This window comes from Somniosus microcephalus, chromosome 6 (assembly GCF_052327205.1).
Source record: "Somniosus microcephalus isolate GS21.2 chromosome 6, FLI_Smic_1.0, whole genome shotgun sequence".
Classification (NCBI taxonomy): domain Eukaryota; kingdom Metazoa; phylum Chordata; class Chondrichthyes; order Squaliformes; family Somniosidae; genus Somniosus; species Somniosus microcephalus.
The window spans coordinates 257094625-257115638 of record NC_140992.1 but is presented as its reverse complement, the minus strand read 5'-3'; the positions used below and the strand labels follow the sequence as shown (position 1 = coordinate 257115638).

Genomic DNA, 21014 nt, shown 5'->3' with positions numbered 1-21014 from the left:
TGGTAAGAGTTTGCTGGTTTGGGAGGTGCTGCCGAAGAAGCCTTGGTGAGTTGCTGCAGTGTATCTTGTACAGACATCAGTACATTTGAACTGCAATCCTTTTGTAAATGATATTATTTCTGTCAATCAAAATGAAAATGGCCTCTTACACTGTGCATACCTGATCTGAATAGGTTTGTTGCACTTCTGCAACTCACAATGCAAGGCAACCCATATTCTCGTGCAACTACAGCACCTGTTGAGAACAGAAGGCAAATAAATAGTTAGAAATAGAAACAGTTTAACAGATCCTTTAGCTCCAAATCATCATTGTAAAATAAAGGCTTCTAATGTTTATGAACTTTCTCTGTGTCTAAGGGGAATCAAGGGTTATGGGCATCAGGTGGGAAAGTGGAGTTGAGTTTGAGGATCAGCCATGATCTTATTGAATGGCGGAGCAGGCTGGGGGGTGGGGGGGGCGCTGTATGGCCTACTCCTGCTCCTATTTCTTATGTGTCCTCATCAGTTAAATGTTCAGTACTGAAAATTTAGAAACTCCCACATCAAATGTAGTACACTTCCATTCCAGTGTTAAAAAGAAAAGACAACTTTACCCTAACATTGCACTATGAGCACAGCTTCAAAAGACCATTGTCTACCAAACTAGTATAACTTTGCTTCCTAAGACTTCCAAGTAAATAGAGCCAATGTCCAGACTGTAATTGATGCCAGGGATGACCAGTCAGATTATCAAAGTGTGCTTTTTAAAAAATGTTGGTATTTGGCAAGGCAGCATTTATTGCTTGTCCTAAGGGCCTAAGAATCAACCATGTTTGTGGGACTGGAGACAATGGTGAACCAGTTGGGGTTTTACAGCAATTCGGCAAGTTTCATGGTCAGTTTTCTTTATTGAATTCGACTTCACAATTCCCATGGTGGGATTTGAACTCTCAAGCACGTAGGACGGCTGCGAGCCGTGTTGCGAAGTGGGCACTGGACGGAATTGCTGGGCCGCGTCCTGGTGCAGGGAAAGCTGTCTGGCGGCTGACCACGGCTCCGTTGTCAGGGGGAGGAAGTCGCCTGGTACTCTGAGCGGTTGGCCGTAGACCATCTCGGCCGCGGAGGCGCGGAGGTCCTCTTTGGGCGCGGTGTGCAATCCCAGGAGGACCCAGGGTAGTTTGTCGATCCAGCTGGTGTCGGCCAGGCTGGCGCGGAGGGAGGCTTTCAAGGAACGATGAAAGCGCTCACAGAGCCCGTTGGCCTGCGAGTGGTAGGCTGTTGTCCTGTGCAACTTGGTGCCGAGGCCGGCGGTGATGGCATTCCACAAGTGGGAGGTGAACTGGGGGCCTCTGTCCGAGGATATGTCGGTCGGCACGCTGAACCGGGCCACCCATGTCGAGACGAATGCTCGCGCGACGTCGGTCGTGGTGGTGGAGGCGAGGGGAACCGCCTCGGGCCATCTGGTGGTGCGGTCGACGATCGTGAGCAGGTGTGTGAAACCGTGCGATGGCGGCAAGGTGCCTACCAGATCGATGTGGACGTGGTCGAAACGCCTCTCGGGCACCGGGAAACACTCCAATGGCGCCTTGGTGTGCTGCTGGACCTTAGCGCGCTGACACGCCACGCATGTGTTGGTCCAGTCTCTCACATCCTTGTGGAGTCCAGGCCAGACGAACTTGGCGGACATGAGTTTCTGAGACGCACGCATCCCTGGATGTGAGAGGCCGTGGATGATGTCGAAAACTCGCTTGCGCCAGGCGGATGGGACGACCGGCCTAGGCGAGGGGACTGAGACGTCGCACAGGAGGGTTGTGCCGGCTGCGTGGAAGTGGATGTCGGCCAGAGTGAGGCTGGTGGTTGACGTCCTGAGGGCCTGGATCTCCGCGTCGGCGGCCTGGTCTCTCGCCATGCTGGCGTAGTCGACGCCCAGGTGCACTGCGTGGAGCGAGGGTCTTGAGAGGCAGTCGGCCACCAAATTGTCCTTGCCGGCGACGTGGCGGATGTCCGTGGTGAACTCCGAGATGAAGTTGAGTTGGCGCTGTTGGCGCGCGGACCAGGGTTCGGTTACTTTGGCCATGGCGAAAGTGAGCAGCTTGTGGTCCACGAATGCAGTGAATGGCTGGCCTTCCAGGAGGAAACGGAAGTGCCGGATTGCCAGGAACAGGGCCAGGAGCTCTCTGTCGAACGTGCTGTAGGCCTGCTCGTTCTTGCGCAGCTGTCGGCTGAAAAATGCCAGTGGCTGCCACGCACCTTCGACCCACTGTTGCTGGACAGCGCCGATGGCATAATCCGAGGCGTCCGTGGTGAGGGCGGTCTTGGCGCCCGGGATGGGGTGGGCCAGTAGTGTGGCGTTGGCCAAGGCGCTTTTGGTCTGGTGGAAGGCTGTCGCCATCTCGCTGGACCAGATGAGTTGCTCTTTGCCCGTTTTGCCCCTGGTGGCTTCGTAGAGGGGGCGCATGAGTGAGGCGGCCTTGGGCACGAAATGGTGATAGAAATTGACCATCCCCAAAAATTCCTGCAGCGCCTTGACCGAGGTGGGCTGGGGAAAGTCCGCCACCGCCTGTACCTTGGAAGGTAGGGGAATGGCTCCCCTTGGCGAGATTCTGTGGCCGAGGAAGTCAATTTGGGCTGCTCCGAACTGGCATTTGGCCGGGTTGATGATTAGCCCGTGTTGGCTGAGGCGCTGGAAAAGAGAGCGCAAATGCGCGATGTGCTTGGCCTTGCTGGTGCTGGCCACGAGGATATCATCCAGATAGACGAACAGGAAGCTCAGGTCCCGTAGGACGGAATCCATGAGCCGTTGGAAGGCCTTTGCGGCATTTTTGAGCCTGAAGGGCATGCGCAGGAACTCGAACAGTCCGAAGGGGGTGATGATCGCCGTCTTCTGGACGTCTGCGTGGTGGACGGGGACCTGATGGTAGCCGCGAATCAGGTCGACCTTGGAAAAGACGGACTTTCCTGCTAGGTGTGCCGAGAAGTCTTGGATGTGCGGAATGGGGTATCTATCGGGCGTGGTGGCGTCGTTGAGCCATCTGTAGTCACCGCAGGGGCGCCAGCCACCGCCCGGCTTGGGCACAATGTGGAGGGGGGACGACCAGGGGCTGTTCGAACGACAGATGATGCCCAGTTTCTCCATCGTGGCGAATTCTTCCTTGGCCACCGCCATCTTGGCTGGGTCCAGGCGTCTGGCTCGGGCGAACACTGGTGGTCCCGTAGTGGCGATGTGGTGCTCGACACCATGCTTGGCTGCCGCAGCTGAGAAGGTCGGTTTTGTGAGCCTCGGGAAATCTGCCGAGTAGGCGGGCGTAGTCGTCATCCGCCGGGGCGGAGCAGGACCCGACGAGGGCCGGGCTGTTGCTCTGCTGGCAGGCCAGTGAAGCGAAAGTTGCTGCGTCGATCAGGCGCCTGTCACGGACATCGACCAGGAGTCTGTGGACGCAAAGAAAATCGGCGCCCAGCAAGGGATGTGCCACCGAGGCCGTCACGAAATCCCACGTAAATCGTTGGCCGTTGAAACAAACCTCGCCCCGTCGCTTTCCAAAAGTAGCGATGGCTGTGCCATTTGCCGCCACGAGGGGTGGGCCGCTGCAGCCTGCCTGGATGTCGAGCTGGGAGGCAGGAATTATGCTGCATTGGGCTCCGGTGTCGCAAAGGAATCTGCGCCCTGAAAGGGAGTCGGTTATGTACAGCAGTTTACCTGCGGTGCCGATGGCCATCGTGGCGGCGGGGGTGCGGTCGAGCGGGCCTAGACGGCGGCACGGGGCTGGCGCGTTGGGCCGGGCGGCCATCTTGGTTTGTTCGAAAGAGCAGGGTGCTCTGCAGCGTTGGGCCTTGTGGCCGAAACGCGCGTGGTAGTAGCATAGTTCTGCGGCCTGGCGTGGCGGCGCGCTCGGTGGTGTCGGGGAGCCTCGCGGCTGCACAGCCGAGTTGGGCGACGGCAAAGACTTTGTCCGCGGCGGCTGCCAGTTGTACACAGTCCGTGATCGGGGACCCCGCGAGGGCAGTCTGTACCTGTTGAGGAAGCAGGCTGAGGAAAAGGGCCCAAAACAAGAAGCACTGCGGTTCAGAGCCCAGGAGCGCAAGCATCCGGCTCATCAACTGGGTCGGGGTAGAGTTGCCGAGGCCTGGTAGTGAAAGAAGCCTACGGGCCCTCTCCTCCCTGGACAGGCCGTAAGCCTGCAGCAAGCGGCCCTTAATGGTTGAGTACTTGCCAGTCTGTGGTGGGTTCCCCAGCAGGTCGAGAACTTCGGCGGCGGTAGAGCTTGCTAGTGCTGAGACTACGTGGAGGTACCTTTCTTCATCATCTTGAACCCTGCGAAGGGTGAATTGGGCCTCCGTGTGCACGAACCAAGCTGGTGCTTGGTGTTCCCAGAAGGTGGGGAGCTTCAAGGACGCGGCGCCGGCCGACATCGGGCTGCTGCTGGTTGCCGTCGGGTCGTTGCTGGCCTCTGTAGGGCTACGTGAGTCGGGGGCTTCGGCCGCCGACATTCGGGGTCACCAATGTGGGAGACTACAGTCTCCCGTGTAAAGAAATAGGCAACACAGCGAGCTACAAGAAATAGGTCTTTACTCCAACTCTCACAATACAGTACTGAATTCGTAAAGCCCGCGAGCCTGTGATGACTCACGGATTGGTCACCTGCTGGAACCTGATTGGTTTTCCTTCTCTCAGCAGCAGGCAAGTCTGAACATGCCTTATTCCTCTCAGCTTGCAACTGTCTTGTGGGGGGAGGGGAATACAGCAGTTAAAAGGGGATTATACAGGTTTATCTACATATACACAGTATTTCCCCAATGTGGCAACGCCACACAGTACTGTTTTTATTTTTTTTAAATCGTATATTTTACCTTCAATGGGGGCCCTGTGCCAAATATCTTGCCTAGCTTAGAGGATAGTGGTAGATATTTACTCCCAAAGCCCCACTTAGTTTGCTATCTGGCTAGCTGCTAGGAAAGACGAGGAAGGGCAAAGTGATTGATCCTCTGAGCTTCCTTCCCTCCTGCACCTGCTCTTTGATTGGCATCTCTCATGGTAGTTGAGACCAGGGACACAGAGGGTAGAGAAACAAAGGGTACTAGTCTATGGCACAGCACCATGTGGTTCCAGCGGCTCTGTCACTAATGTTCGGTATTCATGAGTTTGGAAAAGTTTTGGGCAATATAGTTCTAAGGCATGGGCTGTACTGGGAGTGGTATTGTTATTCTAATAAAAGAAAGTATGATTTGTTTTTTCACAGTGATCATTGATACAACCTATTAGTGCTGACAGAAAGACCCCACACTTGTTTTAGATAGCCTTGCTTCCAATGCTACTCGTCTCTGAGAATAAACTATAGTTCACTAGAATGAAAGAAAAGCTTCTTCAACAACATTCTCTTTCTTACTTCATCTCATTACAATGGCAACTCTTTATAAATATTTATTATTTGGGACTGTCATTTTAAAAAAAATATTTTGTTTGTACTTCTTACCGTGTGAAAGCAATCCTCCAATCTCAGTGACCAGTCCTCCTAACAAGGGGAAGTATGGGCTCCAGCCAATGTCTGTGCTTGTCACAATTAAAATATCCCCCTGCTGGATGCAGTCAGCCTCCAGAACCGTTTTCACAACACGCGCTGTTCCCTGCACAGTCCCTTGGCTCACTGTCATACCTGTAATAAAGAACACTTCAGACTTTCATAGCTCCTGATCTTCCCAATTTAGACAGAAACAACAACTAGAAGAACACAGGATCCTTCACTGAAATTGACTCTTTGGGCCAGAAAGACCTGGAGACCCGTTTCACCGCTGGGAGTGTGGTGGGATGGGACTTCCGGCCACCAGTCTGCCCCATTCCTGACCCCACCTCAAAGCCCAGAGACAGTGTCATTTGTATATTGGAGATGGTTGCTATAATGATCAGTAACCTGTCTTTCTGGAATGGTACACTAGGTGGTGCTGTATGTATATAAGAGTGGGCTACCCACGATGCACTAGGCTACCCACAAGGCAGCAGTCAAGATGGAGGCCTCTACAGATACTGTACCTAGTCCACATGTGCTCAATAAAGTGTCTAGCAAAAGCTAGCTGTTCTTAATAAAAATGACTAGTTATTAATGAACATAACAGTTGCCTATACCATTTAACCCTGACAGTCCATAGAACTGGATAGCTCTCTCTCTTCAGTTCAAATAGGAAGGATATAAATTGTGCAGCACTTTTGAATTGAGCATCAGTGACCTTCTTGATGCAACTGTCTGACTAATGTGTCAAGGGTCACCTGATGCTGCTGGGAAGGATGTAGTTGTCAACACAGTGGTGACCTTGACTGGTACAGACAATACTGTTCCCCTGGTGGAAGTGGGCAGCGGGTCTTCAGCCAACAGTTGACACATTTCTCCAATATCTTCGAGGGAGGGGAGAAGCACAGCATTCTGAGGCACGGTTGGTCAGAAAAGTCTAAGGGGGAAAAATTGGGTATCGCCCATTTTGAGGCGCTAATATCGGCCGGGCGCAAAGTTTAGCGCCCGCCGCTAATTATCGCCTCCAACTGCAAAATTCGCCTCTATCACCCCTGGAGGTGATTTGAGCGCTAAATCAGGCGCTACACACCTCTCTTAAGGCGCTAATGTCGGGGAGCGAGGCGCTACCTCAGAACGCTACCGAAGCTCAGGCGATGTCAGTTACCATGGAAGCCAGACAGACTGGCGCTGTCCAGTTCTTAAAGGGGAGGGGCCATCTTGCTGGCCAGCCACACCCTGCCCATTGCTGCCTCGAATCTCGGCCTGGTGAGACCTTTAAAGCAATTGTGTTGGAAGCACCAATGGATAGGTTCAGGGAACGAGCTCGGCGCTTAGGAACCTCAAAAGTGGTGCCGAGGGCCAAAACACCTTAGGACAGCGTTAAATCTTTCCAGACGACTCTCTCCCTCTCAACCGGCAAGTACCAAAAATTTTGCTGACAAAATGCAGGAAGCGCCCGCCTTTAAATAGCGTTCCCCCAGCCCCTTCCCGACTTGTGAACGTTCCCCATTACCTGTCGTTCCTAGCGGCAGGCGCTAAGGCAGGGGGCGTGACTCAATATCCGGTCTGGGGCGCTACCGGGGTGTTACATGCTCAACTGACGTCACGATCTGCGGGCGCAGGAGATCATGGCGGTAGTGTTTAGCGCCGCTGCAAAACGACTGGTCAATTTTGCAAGTGGCGCTAAAATAGCCACGCTCGGGCGCGAAATTCCTAGCGCCCCATTAGCGCCCCCCGGAGGCACTAATGGGAGGCACTAACCAACCAAATTTTTCCCCCTAAGAGCCTTCAATCTAGCCTCTTCGCCCTTATCCTCCTCCTTTATACCATAACAATAGTGGGATTCCCACTGGGCAATCCATGTCCCCAATACAAAGCAATACTCTGAATAAAGCTGAGTAAAATTAGCCGCCAAAGTTCTGAATGAACCTCCAAAGTAGCAAAGGAATTGATATGCAGGCAAAGTAACACCACGCTTCTATAACAGGGCACTAAATGTACAATTCAACTCAGAGATACATTTCTGCAGCTCAAACCACCATTTACATAGTGGCTGTAATTATATGGGACGGAGGTTGGAGGAAATGGGTCGGAGGGGCTAGCTACACTCCTTGACGCTATTTACGAGGGGGGCTTGGGCTTCTGGTAAACCTTAAAGGGGATTGGCGATTTTTTTGGGGGGGAGGGGACACAGTTGGGAGATAATCCAAGTGCAGTTTTTTAGTGGTGATTTGGTGCAGTAGCTTTTAAGAACCTACATTTTACAGACTAAGTCCACCCCAAAACAGGCGGTAATTCAGAGGAGAATCCAGCCAAAAATATCCATATGAAAACATTGTTAAATAGAAGCCGCAATGGGTGCCCCGGGAGATTCTTAACCAGTTGGTCATAGGCTCAAACCCAAGTAACATACTTGGATGAAATGCATCTCAGCGGACAGGGTGCCAAATCTTACCTTTGAAATTACTTGGGCAGCAGCACAATGGAAAATATGGCATTGCCCCACTACAGGTAATAAATTGTGATATCTAGCCATGCGTGTATTGCCAGTTATGCAACGGCATCGATAGCAATTACTGCGAAGTCCGCGGCATACTGAGAGTAGTGAAAAATGAGCTCAACGTAAAGTGAAACAGCCCTGCTGTAGAAAAAATACTGCTGCTTTAGATTAAAAAACGTAACAAGCAAAAAAATCAAGGCATCAATTTTATGATTTATTGCCCCAGATTCGCAAAGCAGGAGCATGTGTCAGAAATTCACGTGCCAAGTCCAGCACACCTGGTTGTGGCCTACTCAATTTTCCATCTATTGCCTAAGTTAATGGATGAAAAAAACAACCTTGGTGTCCAAATTCTCAATATGCACTCCAGTCACGCAAAGCCCCGTGCCAAGGAGAGTTAAATCTTAATAGTTTAACTGCAAATCTATATCAAACCGACGGGCAAGTCACATTCAAATTCACCTTCTTCCCTGAATAACATTGCACCACATCAAGGCTAACCTGCTTACCTCTCAGAGTTATCTTTGTTCCATTTGCCTCACTCTGATAGGGGTCAATTGGCACAGGTTTACTGATGTTCATTTCCTTAAACTGTAGACCCATTTGCTTTCCCAGTAGCCTCCTCCGACGCTGGGCTCTGCATTAATGAGATGATAACATCTGTGTTAGATGACTGTAAGAAATGGCATTTGCAGGCTTTCTTTCTCAGAACTAGAACTGTGTTTAAAGAGCTACACAAAAAACTCAAATGCAGCTAAATATGCATAACAACATTTTAATTAATTTCCTAATTAAGACAGTTCTAATCAATATACTTCTTACTTGTTGATCATGGTTGCTGATCTCTGCAGAAGAACCTGTCCAATTTCTGAATGGGTTAGGAAGAACAGCAAGTCCTCATCAGGTAAATAACCCTGAAATATTAAGGAAATGGTTAATCCCCCAAAAGGCTGTGGCTGCTGGGACAATTGGAGGTTTCAAGACTGAAATCGATAGGTTTTTGTTAGGTAAGCATATCAAGGGATATGGAGCTACGGTGAGTAAGTTAAGTTGAGCTACAGATCAGCCATAATTTAATTGAATGACGGAGCAGGCCCGAGTGGATGAATGACCTAGTCCTGTTCCTATGTACTTCCTAATACAATAATGAACTTTCTGCCTTCACCCGCAAATTGCTTATGAATTAAAAACTTGCACACCAGGCATGACTAAAACATGTTTATATTATGTGCAGCACAGTTTTTCCTAAATGTTCCCTGGGAAAACAGTACCTATACAGCACATCTATCGACTTTTCACCAAACCTTAATGCCTGTAATTTTGTACATACAAGTTGCCAATTTTAATGCGCTATAGCAAGTATTCATAATAAAATCTTTCTAGATATGGTTTAGAAAGTGGAGACAACTCTCGAGTAACCAGGCCGCTCTCTTCGACCCCTGGTAAAGAAAGCCAAGCTGCAACATGATTGAAACAGCTAACCGTACCTAGCATGACAAGCGTATGGGCAAAGTAGTACAGCTTTGTGGGTCGTTGCAAGGTTGTCCAACAGTGTTTTTGGTCTCAACAGTGTGATTGTGTGAGCAATCCTGCTAACCAACAAGAGCAATACAGATATGTTCTGAAGGCAACCCAGAAGATCTCCAAACTGCTGTCAGAAACAGATCGTCCAAGATGGCAGAACACAGTCACAGCCACATTGCTGTCCCCGAAACCAGCAAAGCGAAGGATGATGCCATGTGATGGAGGAAATTGTCCATATTGCAACAGCAATGTAATTTAACAACCAATCTCCACATGCAGCAGCACAGATGAGCAACGCTGATGGCCATCATCATTTCTACTGGACAGCTCGGGAAAACTAGCCTGCCCGTTAGTTCCCACTGACCTTATTTATTTAAAACAAACCTTTTCAAGCTTTTTTCTTGAAGGATGCCTTTCCAGTAAACAACAAAACTATTGAGTAATCATTGTTGGTTAATTGTTCATTTTCTTTCACAAGTTTCTTGTCTTGCATGCTCAATTTGAAATAACGGCTTCAGCGAGCACAAATTGATCAATACTGTTGAACAATCTTTCCCTGGCTGCGCGGTCAAAAAGCCGATACTCATTCAGTCTTACACTGGCCCATTAGTCATGCTGTCATTCATTTTGTCCATTCTTAGCTGAACCGTATATCGCTGGTGCTGGCGGTGTTGCCTTACATTTATCAAAATGAGCGATTCTCACTCCATAATACCACCACAGTTACTGCTCCTGCTCGCTCAGCAAGATAACTTTTTTATATCTTCATTTTGCTATTACTGGCTTTCTCAATGTAGGGGAGGTGTATGAATGAATATGCCACGAGTTTCTTTGCCCTTTTTATTTAAGGACAAATAAAGAAGCCTCCGCTAGAAAAGGAATAGAGCATGCATTTATCAAGCAACTCCTTCCGGCCCCGCAAAAATCTTTAAAAATAATCCCCCTGGGCTGTTTTCTGAGCAGACTGCAGCGGTCCCTTGAAGAGCTGCTGGTTAGGCTGCTCTGGTATCAATGGACAGAGTGTGCGTGGCAGAGGGTTCACCAACGGTACCCCAAAATTGTGTCGGGGCCCTACGTACATCACAGATGTCCCACAGGGTTTCACAACCAATGAATTACACTTGAAGTGCAGTCAAGAGTTACCATTGAACGGCAATCACCGATTGTAGGTTGAACTCTGCTTGTATGTGTTATTTAATTGTTCACACTTATATTTCTGTTGCAAGCAACCAAGGCAGATAAAGAGACCAATTTACACAGCCTCTGCCTGGTGGGCATGGAGCAGTAGCGGGCCGGAAATGACAACGCACCACTTAATGCCCCATGGCACCTGCCATTTTCATTGGGGCCTTTGCATGGGCGGCCATGGCACCTGCCTGTTTCAGTAATAAGTTAATCAGGGTCCTATGATGTACAATTTTGGGGTGCCCATGGGCAGATCATCTGCTGTACACACTATGCACATTGGTACCAGGCACTGAGCGGCCTAACCAGCAGTCTTTAAAAGGATCCCTGCAGAAAACAACCCAGATAATTTAGTTTAACGATTTTTGCGGGGCCCAGAGCAGCATGAAAACTCCTCCTGGCCCCTCAAAAATCTACTGGCCCATTGCTGGTCCATCCATACGACCCCCCCCAACGATACAACTTCTGGCTTGGCTCTGAAGGGGAGCCATCGGAATTTCCACCCCTCCACAGCCACCGTTGGCAGTAACCAAATGAGACCCAGCCCTCACAAAGGCTCGGGCCTAGTGGCAAGGACTTTTAGCAGACAACCCAAGCCGTCCTACCGCCTCACAACTGAACGGAAAATCTACCCAAAGTATTTTACTGGTTATAGTAATCTGGGATGTAATGCTTAAGTTATCCACCAGATGGAGACAAATATTAAGGGATCATATTTACCAGTATTAAGGTAATGTCCTGGCACACCACTTATTAAGGTAATGTGGCATTGTGGATATGACTCAGAGGTGAATCCTCCATCTTGTGATCGCACAGTAAGAAATCTGTATCTTGCTGGCAGCCTGTAAGAGCTATGTTCTCTGCTACATATGTCTAATTAAATAGTTGAGTTTTGGTTCCTGAAGTCTGGCTTATCTCATTTTTGACCTTACCACTCGGATATCACACTGGTAATTCAAGTTCAATATCAACATAAAATGGTTACAACCATACCATTTTTCTCCATTTTGCTAAACTTTGTTTTATTCCCTTCTTTTGTGCCTTTCCATAATACAGACCAATGTCCAAAGATGACAAAATTCCACTCTTCAATCGGTTACTAGATGTGCAAAAACATCATGTTAATTCACCCTCTGATTTCTGTTCTCATGGTGAATTATTGCCTGGCTTACATATCTACCAATCCCAGTGCGATTTGGACAGGTTGGGTGATTGGGCAGATGCATGGCAGATGCAGTATAATGTGGATAAATGCGAGGTTATCCACTTTGGTGGCAAAAACAGGAAGGCAGATTATTATCTGAACGGCAATAGATTGGGAAAAGGGGAAGTGCAACGAGACCTGGGTGTCCTTGTGCACCAGTCACTGAAGGTAAGCATGCAGGTGCAGCAGGCGGTTAAGAAGGCAAATGGTATGTTGGCCTTCATAGCGAGAGGGTTTGAGTACAGGAGCAAGGATGTCTTGCTGCAGTTGTACAGGGCCTTGGTGAGACCACACCTTGAGTATTGTGTGCAGTTTTGGTCGCCTTATCTGAGGAAGGATGTTCTTGCCATGGAGGGAGTGCAGCGAAGATTCACCAGACTGATACCTGGGATGGCAGGAATGACGTATGAAGAGAGATTGGGTCAATTAGGCTTATATTCGCTAGAGTTTAGAAGAATGAGAGGGGATCTCATTGAAACTTATAAAATTCTAACAGGACTAGACAGACCAGATGCAGGAAGGCTGTTCCCAATGGCGGGGGAGTCCAGAACCAGGGGTCACAGTCTAAGGGTAAGGGGTAAGCCATTTAGGACTGAGATGAAGAGGAATTTCTTCACCTAGAGAGTGGTGAACCTGTGGAATTCTCTACCACAGAAGACAGTTGAGGCCAATTCATTAAATATATTCAAGAAGGAGTTAGATATATTTCTTAAGGCTAAGGGGATCAAGGGATATGGGGAGAAGGCAGGGACAGGGTACTGAATTTGGATGATCAGCCATGATCGCATTGAATGGCGGAGCAGGCTCAAGGGGCCAAATGGCCTACTCTGCTCCTATCTTCTACGTTTCTATGTTTCTATGTACGGCTGAGACTGGTAATGTGCCATGGGGTGAACCCATTGCTATCATTCAGTGAGAGAAAGGTTTGTAGCACTAATTCACTGTGCCACCACACCAATCAGGATGAACTTTAATATGTCAAACAAATGCATTCATTGAATGGATCTGTGTCATGTTACTCAGTAGTCCAATTGCTATTTAGTGATCAGAGCAGGGTTTGACACTCGCAAATGTGGCAGTGTTTGCTTATCCAGTGCCCATAATCAACATGCGAATAGGGAATGAAAATCGTTTTTGCTTTGCACGGTGCACAGTTTTGTTGTACAAATGTATAAATGAATAAAAATGCTCACCTCCTGCACCATAAGTTTAGCCAGTTTCCAATAGGCAACCTTAAAGACATCATTCATCCTGATTGCCTCAGCTTTTAATAATTCTCTCTCGGCAACAGCCTTTCTTGCCTCTGGTAACATCAAGCGCAGGATAAACCTACAACAACAACAACAACAATGACTTGTATTTATACAGCGCCTTTAACGTAGTAAAACGTCCCAAGGCGCTTCACAGGAGCGGTTATCCTCATAAGGAGATACAAGGGCAGGTGACCGAAAGCTTGGTCAAAAGAGGTTGGTTTTAAGGTGCGTTACATTAGAAAGAATGGTCTGTCGTTATGTTCCGGCGTGTTACATTGCAGTAAGGTCTCCACAACAATTTCACGTACTTTCTAATCCATGTAACTGATGACTTTATGGAATCAACAGCATCCTCCGGAGACAGTGCCACTTTTTTAACAACAGATTTGCTGCTCTGCAAAGCCCCCTGGATTGCCGGGAGTAGCTTTTTTGGATCACTTGCCCACGACTTTTCACGCATTTCAGCCTGTCAAAAAAAAAGGAAAGGTCAGAAGCGTATTGATTGATGGGCACATTTTAGGGCGCATGTGTCATGATCTGTTGAAATATAAATTCGGCCCCAATGCCACTTTTCACGAGTTTTTGCTGTTGTACAAAATCGCGTCATGTTGATAAGAGTGCGCCAATGTATTATAACAAATGGAAGGCCGACCGTTTTATACAGTTAATTAACATACACTATAAGTTCTGGAATCAGATTTTGCCAATTTCCAATCTTGAATTAAGTTATTGGCCCAGAACTTGGTGTCGGGGGCTTGCCGCGCGTGCAAGCCCCCGATGTGCGCTCACCCTGCGCGCCGACATCTGAAACCTGGCCCGCAGTGGATTTCCTGTCAGTGGCCAGGTTCTGATGTCGGCGCGCTGTGCTTACCTGGTCCAGCGGCGTAGTTAGTGCGATGTGCCGGCTGGGATCAGGTGAGCACTGTTCAGCCAATCAGGGGAGGGGAAACTTCATTCATAAGTTTGAGAGTAAGAACTGTCAAACTCATGAGAAGTACTGCACCCCAAAACACTACTTAAACTTTAAATAAAATTTTAAAAAACATCCCAATCATTAAATTAAGTATAAATAAGTTAAAAAAAATAATTTAAACAATAATTTTTTTTTGTTGAAAAAAATAAATTTTTAATAAAAAGGGTCTAAAACTAAACTTACCTTATTGTAGATTGTTTAAAATAATAAACCTGTGGAAAAAAAATTTCTAAATTGCACTAAAACACCACTTACCTGTAAAAATAAATACTTACGTGTGCTTTTTACAAGCGTAAAGACCGGAGGCCTTTACACATGCGCAAATCCCCCAAAACACAGGAAGTCCAAGACACACGCGCTGCCCCCACAGCGCACGCGCTAGCCTCTTCAACTCTTGGGTGAGAGGAGAGGAAATGCCGGTTTTCAGCGCATGCGCTGTGCATGCTGAAAACCGGCATTTCCTCCGGCCAGACGCGTGAGTACCCCTTCCGTACTCACGTGTTTGGGGAGGAATTTCTACCCCATTCTCTTTACAACAGTGACGACACTCCAAAAGTACTTCATTGGCTGTAAAGCGCTTTGAGACGTCTGGTGGTTGTGAAAGGCGCTATATAAATGTAAGTCTTTCTTTCTTTCCGAAATGCAATCTTTCATTCAGCAGGATGCACACCGCGAGGATTTATATAGAATTACATCGAATTTACAGCATAGAAAGAGACCGTTCGGCCCGACTGGTCTAGGCAGGTGTTGATGCTCCACACGAGCCTCCTCCCACCCGAGAGGATTTTGTAAGAATTCGCAATAATTTACAGTTATGAAGATTCATTTTTTTGATTAAAGGATCCCTGAGCGAGGTGCTTTTAAGTTTCCAAAGATAAAATGGCTGTCACACCACATGGCCGAAGGACAAAAGAGGTTTGGAATGCAGCTTTCTGTGTCTGGAAGTAAGGTTCAATGAAGACAAAGGACAATGCTTTGTTTACAAAGCAATTGAATGCTATTAGCATTTGTTTGTATGTCGAGTGGATCCAAAGGACATCTAAACTGCAGAAGTGACTTTTTGTATCTTAAATGGGAAGCGTTAACATTTGAAAGGATTTTTAAGACACCCAGTACTGGACAATGGAGCAGATGTATCTCCCTTTTGTTTCAGCAAAGGGAGCTCTGAAAATCACATTAACTCAATCTAACCACTTTGAGTTAGCCTATCACAGCTTTGGGGTTAATTTTGCACACAGCCCTTGCAAGGCAGAACGGCAGGGGGGCTCACCAGGTATAAAGATAGATGCTGAAGCCAGCTCTTTCTCTTGACTTCCTGGGACGATAAGGTGAGCTCTCTCTCTCTCTCTCTCTCTCTCTCTTCGCTGGACCATGTGAGCAGAGATTTTCTGACTCTCAACAAGGCAACCTAGCAGGAGTTAAAGGGGGATGGTGATTTAAGGGAATTGCTAAGATTGTTTAAATAACATTGTAGCCATTGTACCCCCTTGATATATAGTTTTACAATTTTACTGTGTTCGTGTGGGATAGTTTGATATTGTGACAATTTTACTGTGTTCGTGTGGGATAGTTTGATATTGTGATTGTAGTTTCTTTTAGTTAATAAAGCTTGATTTTTGTTCTCTCATCCAAACCACTTGTTCCGTTTTAATATCATTAATTATAAGTTCCTCCACTCAGAACTAAAGGAGGGGTAGCGATTTGAAACCGCTGTTTGTAAATTGGTTTAGAGTGCAGCAGCAAAAAGACTGCTGGCCAGGTAGATTACCTTAAACCAGTTTAAAAGAAGCCCCCAAAATCCTTACAATTTATATTCGGGCCAGTCTAAATTTTGTGCTAAACAACCTTTATGTTTTTTTAAAATTTCCCAAAATACAAAGTTGGACACAAGGAAAGGTAAAATGTCAATGTTTCTGCACTTGTAGTGTGCTGCATTTGCAAACTCTCTTAAATCCAACACTCACACTCAAAGCATTCACACTGTCTGTTTGGTAACCGTACACTTACCTCTCTGAGGCAGCGGAAGCCATGTTTCTGCAGGAAGTTTTGAAATTTCTGACCAGCTTCTCCACTCTCCTCAGACAGCAGCCAAGATATTGCATTCTGGTTAAAGAGAGGTTGCAACAATTTGACCCACATTTTTTTTCTCAACACAATTAATGTTTTAAATGCTTAATTGTTGTACATAGCAACAGTGCATTCGAAAAAGTTTCCTCATGCACACTCCAAAAGTGCTCGCTGTCTATCTGCAGTGGTGCGGCACTTTGAAAGGATCTGAGGAAATTAATGCCAAGATTATACTTTAGATAAAGGAGCTTTGTAGAAAAGCAGACAGAATTCTCAGAATTGTATAGCAATTGAACAATTTAACACTTTCAGCACTGCAGTATCATTTTTCACGAAAATAAAAAGTTTTTAAAAAGTTGTACAAAATAAAATGTTCTGTGCATTCTGTTTCTACTTTATGATATTTTAAATGAGAACATAAATGAGCTCTACAGGACAGAAAACAAGTGCAGACTAAAGTTTGATTGCTTTGACATGCACTCATTATTCGACAAGTTAATAGAAAATATTAAGGACGAACTGTATAGAACTGTTACAGGAGTTTACTTCATGACAGCTGAATCTTAAAAAATGAAGCTTTAAACAATTCCATCTCACTGCGAGTTTGCTTTTTATTATATCCTCCCTGTTCTCGATGACTGAAGAATTGTTCATTACCATACAGTTCCTTTAAGTGGTATGTGCATAGTGGTCAGGGTCTCCTTTGTGTGCTTGACTAGACCACTAGCAATAACAAGTGTGATTATCTGACAGAAGATGTGCGTGAGTGAATTGTTAAGGTTCTTCTGTCCTCTCCCCATCTTCCTCTTCCCGTGAGAAGGAGCATAAATCGGCACTCAGTCTAATGCTGGGGCTCTACGCATGGACACCAGATGCTGTGAGCCAACTCTCATCATGGAGAGAAACTTATGGCCAGAGACGGAAATGGAGATTTTTAAGCAGGAAGAGACATTGTGTCCACCTGCATATGTTCAATATCAGATTTTTTTAAAAGGCACAAGGTCAATTGAACTCAAAACATATGGGGGGGTGGGGCGCAATTTTCACTGTGCTTAGATCAGGCGAGTGGTGAAATCGTGCTGCTCACCTGATATTCTTGGCGGGAGGATGGAGTCATTTAAAGCATGGAGCCTTATTTGTTTACAAAGGGGGAAATGCGGTAGCTCCTCCATGGAGCCAAGCCAGGAGTAATGGGTCATGGGAGGTAGTCAATTACAGGGGGAGGGGAGTAGATTGGCTGGCAGCTGGTGGGGGGAGGGGAGCGGATTGGCTGGCAGCTGGTGGGGGGAGGGGAGCGGATTGGCTGGCAGCTGGTGGGGGGAGGGGAGCGGATTGGCTGGCAGCTGGTGGGGGGAGGGGAGCGGATTGGCTGGCAGCTGGTGGGGAGAAAGGAGCGGATTGGCTGGCAGCTGGTGGGGGGAGGGGAGCGGATTGGCTGGCAGCTGGTGGGGGGAGGGGAGCGAATTGGCTGGCAGCTGGTGGGGGGAGGGGAGCGGATTGGCTGGCAGGGGGAGGGGAGCGGATTGGCTGGCAGCTGGTGGGGGGAGGGGAGCGGATTGGCTGGCAGCTGGTGGGGGGAGGGGAGCGGATTGGCTGGCAGCTGGTGGGGGGAGGGGAGCGGATTGGCTGGCAGCTGGTGGCAACATTTTTGTGGGGTTAGGAGGAGCATTCATGTTCCTCCTGGCCCTACAATAATCTGGGAAAAACTATCACTCATCTGTTGTCCCAGTGGCCTGCAGTGGTCCCTTTAAGGACCGCTAGCTAGGCTGCTCAATGTTTGGTGCCAATGGCGATAGTGTACACAGTGCATCTAAAACTGACACTTTTGAGCCCTTTTTGATTTTCCTTAAGTGTATCACTCATTTCAATTTATGGAGAATATAGCTTCATATTGGGATGAGGTAAATGATTCAGTAATAGCAGTAGTGGTCATATTTGTTTTACAATCATCCCTCTCACCTAGAAACAGTGGTTTTACACCTTTAAGACATCATGGGAGTAAAATTCAACTTTGGCAGGTGCAAAACGGGTGGTATCGGATCAGCCGACCATTATGCCACCCCGCCTTTCCATTAACTTCATGACTTCTCTGTCAGAACAGCAATTAGCATAGCCAGCTCCAGCCACGGTTAAAGTTACTATGTGTCAGCCGTGGCTCAGTTGGTAGCACCCTTGCCTCTGAGTCAGAAGGTTTGTGGGTGCAGGTCCCACTCCAGAGATGTAAGCACCAGTGGTGGAGGTGCCGTCTTTCGGATGAGAGGTTAAACCGTGGCCCTGTCTGCTCCCTCAAGTGGACGTAAAAGATCCCATGGCACTATTTTGAAGAAGAGCAGGGGAGTTATCCCCGGTGTCTTGGCCAATAGTTACCCCTCACCCAACATCACCAAAAAACAGATTATCTGGTCATTATCACATTGCTGTTTGTGGGAGCTTGCTGTGTGCAAATTGGCTGCTGCAACTCCTACATTACAACAGTGACTACGCTTCAAAACGTACTTCATTGGCTGTAAAGCGCTTTGGGCTGTTCGGTGGTCGCGAAAGGCGTTATATAAATGCAAGTCTTTCTTTTCCTTTTCAAACCAGCCCGTGTGACTGGCTTTGAACTGATGCCACCAAGATTCAGTTACTATTGCTAACACAACATATCCCCGAGCGGCATGTTATCTGGTACCCAGAATTGTTCCTTACCTCAGCATCCAGCCTTAGAAATTCAGCACTCTTGCCCTGGGTTTGGATTGCTTCAGTGATCATCTAAAATAAAAGTATACGGCGTGTATTGAAAGAAATAAAATCACAAGAAAGAAATAATCGAACCTGTCAAAAGGCAAACTGGGGGGTCATTTTCTCTTTCGTCCTTTAGGTGGTAAACTGGCAGGGCAGATCACCCGTCCAACAGAAATGAAAATCAGATGGGTTCTATAAAATGCAGGCTATCCACTCCACCAGTTTACCACCCAAGCAGTGAAGGGGAAATATGTCTCCATTATGTAAAGTGTTAGAAACCTGGCAGACAATTTTCAAAACATGAAAGGGAATATGGAACGCAGCTCACACTTATGTTGCATTTGATATTTTCAGCATAATTCTGGAACCTCATTACCATGGCAATAATACTTCAATGAAAAGACAGAATAGTTTCAAATATCATCATTGCCAGTATCACCGGGGACGACTAGATGTCAGGAGGTTTAGCTTACTGACTTAACAAAAATAAGGCTGATCTTTTTCCTTGCTGTAATTTGGGGCAGACCAGGGATATATAACTCTTTAGAAAAAAATCACAGTGCAAGTAAAATATGTCGAGTGCCCTGCATTTTTTATTCAGCTACCATAAGAAAATATCGTAAGGCACAGGGGTTGTGTGACTGAAGGAATTTGGAAAATTTGTCCTTTTTCTGAGTTGTTTTACTCCTGGCATTTAGTTTGAAACTATCCTCTTACTTTGTGAATAGTCAACTAATTGGCCCAGATTTTAACTCTGGTCGGGTTTTGGGTGGGTGGGCGGATATCAAGGCGAGTTGGAAACTCACCTGCTACTCCAGAAATGAGGCCAGAGTTATTTTAACTCCCGAACTTCATTTAAATCCTGCTAGCCGCGTACAATTTAGGGCCCCGAACCTCAAGAAAGATCTTGGCCTTGGAGGGGGGGGGGGGGGGCGGGGTACAGCAGATGCACCAGAATGCGAGCAGGACTTAAAGGGTTAAATTATGAAGACAGATTGCATAAACCAGGCTTGTATTCCCTTGTGGTTAGAAGGTTGAGGGGTGATCTAATCGAGGTATTTAAAATTATTAAGTAATTACAGTAGATAAAATAGATACTGAGAAACTATTCCCTCTGGTGGGGAATACAGGACAAGAGGGCATAATTTTTAAATTGAAGCTAGGCCATTTAGAAATGAAATCAGGAAGCATTTTTTCCACAAAAAAGATAGTAGAAATCTAGAACTCGCTCCACCCATAGGCTGTGGATGCAGGGCCAATTGAAATTTTCAGGACCGAGTTCAATAGATTTTTGTTAGGTAAGAGTATCACGGGCTATGGAACAACAGTGGGTAAATGGTGTTGAGGTACAAATCAGCCATGAACTAGTTGAATGGCGGAATAGGCTTGAGGGGCTGAATGGCCTATTCCTGCTCCTGTAATTACCCTTTACCTCATTATTTATAAAATCATAGAATGGTTACAGCACAGAAGGAGGCCATTCGGCCCGTCGAGCCCGTGCCGGCTCTCTGCAAGAGCACTTCAGCCAGTCCCACTCCCCCGCCCTTTCCCCGTAGCCCTGCAATTTTTTTTCCTTCAGGTACTTATCCAATCCCCTTTTGAAAGCCATGATTGAATCTGCCTCCACCACCCTTTCAGGCCGTGCATTCCAGATCCTAACCACTCGCTGTGTAAAAAAGATTGTCCTCGTGTCGCCTTTGGTTCTTCTGCCAATCACCTTAAATCTGTGTCCTCTGGTTCTCGACCCTTCCGCCAATGGGAACAGTTTCTCTCTATCTACTCTGTCTAGACCCCTCATGATTTTAAACACCTCTGTCAAATCTCCTCTCAATCTTCTCTGCTCTAAGGAGAACAACCCCAGCTTCTCCAGTCTATCCACGTAGCTGAAGACCCGCATCCCTGGAACCATTCTTGTAAATCTTTTCTGCACCCTCGCTAAGGCCTTCACATCCTTCCTAAAGTGCAGCGCCCAGAATTAGACACAATGCTCCAGTTGAGGCCAAACCAGTGTTTTATAAAGGTTCATCATAATTTCCTTGCTTTTGTACTCTATGCCTCTATTTATGAAGCCCAGGATCCCGTAAGCTTTTTAAACCGCTTTCTC

General features: G+C 47.2%; 1 protein-coding gene across 1 annotated transcript in view; it reads right to left on the bottom strand.

The window, feature by feature from the left end:
• LOC147116682 (uncharacterized) overlaps positions 1 to 21014 on the bottom strand; it is a 207506-nt gene that overhangs the window by 4137 nt on the left and 182355 nt on the right. The window contains exons 28-35 of the mRNA XM_085991793.1: positions 18875 to 18937; positions 16127 to 16222; positions 13455 to 13612; positions 13087 to 13222; positions 8803 to 8894; positions 8490 to 8617; positions 5451 to 5630; positions 161 to 235 (exon numbers count right to left, since the gene is read on the bottom strand). Coding sequence (XP_085847919.1) covers positions 161 to 235; positions 5451 to 5630; positions 8490 to 8617; positions 8803 to 8894; positions 13087 to 13222; positions 13455 to 13612; positions 16127 to 16222; positions 18875 to 18937 — 928 coding nt within the window. The remainder of the gene's footprint in view (positions 1 to 160; positions 236 to 5450; positions 5631 to 8489; positions 8618 to 8802; positions 8895 to 13086; positions 13223 to 13454; positions 13613 to 16126; positions 16223 to 18874; positions 18938 to 21014) is intronic.